This window comes from Capricornis sumatraensis, chromosome 10 (assembly GCF_032405125.1).
Source record: "Capricornis sumatraensis isolate serow.1 chromosome 10, serow.2, whole genome shotgun sequence".
Classification (NCBI taxonomy): domain Eukaryota; kingdom Metazoa; phylum Chordata; class Mammalia; order Artiodactyla; family Bovidae; genus Capricornis; species Capricornis sumatraensis.
This window is the reverse complement of record NC_091078.1, coordinates 52130428-52131954: the sequence shown is the minus strand read 5'-3', so window position 1 is coordinate 52131954 and position 1527 is coordinate 52130428. Positions and strand designations below refer to the sequence as shown.

The 1527-nt window shown below is 40.5% G+C and overlaps 1 protein-coding gene across 2 annotated transcripts; it reads right to left on the bottom strand.

Moving 5' to 3' along the window:
- Positions 1–464: 464 nt before the first annotated feature.
- LOC138087367 (nucleophosmin-like) lies at positions 465–1527 on the bottom strand. 2 transcript variants are annotated; one of them, XM_068982392.1, is made up of 3 exons: positions 1470–1527; positions 971–1175; positions 465–886 (listed from the first exon to the last, which is right to left on the bottom strand). In XM_068982392.1, the coding sequence occupies exons 1-3, from the start codon at positions 1525–1527 to the stop codon at positions 667–669; spliced, it is 483 nt and encodes a 160-aa protein (XP_068838493.1). In that variant the 3' UTR covers positions 465–666. The 2 variants fall into 2 exon arrangements, with proteins under 2 accessions (XP_068838493.1, XP_068838492.1); XM_068982391.1 differs by having other exon boundaries at positions 971–1527.

Sequence of the window (1527 nt, the reverse complement as noted above, 5' to 3'; positions counted from 1 at the left end):
TCAGACACTCACTGTACTGTAAACTGAGGAGAGTGTGTAGAAGAGACACTGGCGCTCCTTTCTAAAAGGTCTGGGAAACCTAACAATTTGAGCAGCTAATAAATATGCCCGTAGACAGACATCCATCCATCCATCCACCCATCCTTCCTTCCATCCATCCAGCCATCCATCATCTGTCCTTCCTTCCATCCATTTGTCCTTCTGTTCTCTGACACAGGGAACATATTCCCCAAATGAGGGTGACCCTTGACCTCATCTATCTTTTTTTCCTTCTTTTAAAAAATTTGTTTAAAACTTTTACATTTAATAAAATTTACTCTTTTTTGGTGGACAGTCTATGAGCTTTTTTTTTTTTAATTAAAATACTGAGTTTATTTCACATGTATATTTGTCTCCCCACCATTCCCATCTGTCTGACCACCACTACTACTATTCCTACCATGACATTCCATACATACTTAAAACCAAGCAAAGGGTGGAGTTCCATCTTTAAAAACTAAACAGGCATTTTGGACAACACATTCTTGGCAATGGAACGTGGACAACATTTATCAGACATGGTAGGGAAAGTTCTCACTCTGCATTATAAAAAGGACAGCCAGATATCAACTGTTACAGAAATGAAATAAGACGGAAAATTTTTAACAAACTGTTTAAACTATTTTCTTAAAGAGACTTCCTCCACTGCCAGAGATCTTGAATAGCCTCCTGGTCAGTCATCCGGAAACAATTCTTCACATAATTGATAAACTTGGCTTCCACTTTGGGAAGGGAACCACCTTTTTCTATCCTTGCTTGCATTTTTGCTTTAATGTCTTCTACAGAGCTAGGTCCTTTTGGTGTTTTAGGTGTTTTTTCCTGTTTATTGAAGGATTCTTGACCTTTTGATCTTGGTGTTGACAGTTTTGAGTCTTTTCCATTTTGGTTTGATTTTTGTGCATTTTTGGCTGGAGTATCTCTTACAGATTTCTCTACTGGAGCTTTTTCTTCAACTTCCTCATCAAAATCGTCATCATCATCATCATCATCATCATCTTCATCTTCATCAGCAGCAAGCTTTACTTTTTTCTGGGGAACCTTGCTACCACTTCCAGGGGCAGAACGCTTTCCAGATATACTTAGGAGTTTCACCTCCTCCTCCTCCTCCTCTTCTGACTCTGCATCTTCCTCCACAGCTACTAAGTGCTGTCCACTGATATGCACAGGCCCTGAACCACACTTCAACCGTAAGACCACAGGTGGTGTAATTTCAAAGCCCCCAAGAGAAACCGTTGGCTGTACAGACATCTTCAAAGTCGCCAGTGTTACTTTAATTGGACTGCCTTCATAATTCATCGCCTCTGCTTCAACAATGTGTAACTCATCCTTTGCTCCAGCCCCTAAACTGACCGTTCTTAAAGAGAACTGGTGCTCATTTTCATCATTATCCACCTTGAAGTGATAATCTCTGTCAGCCTTTAGTTCACAACCAAAAAGATAGTTCTGGGGCCTCAAGGGGCTCATGTCCATGTCCATTGAATCCTCCAT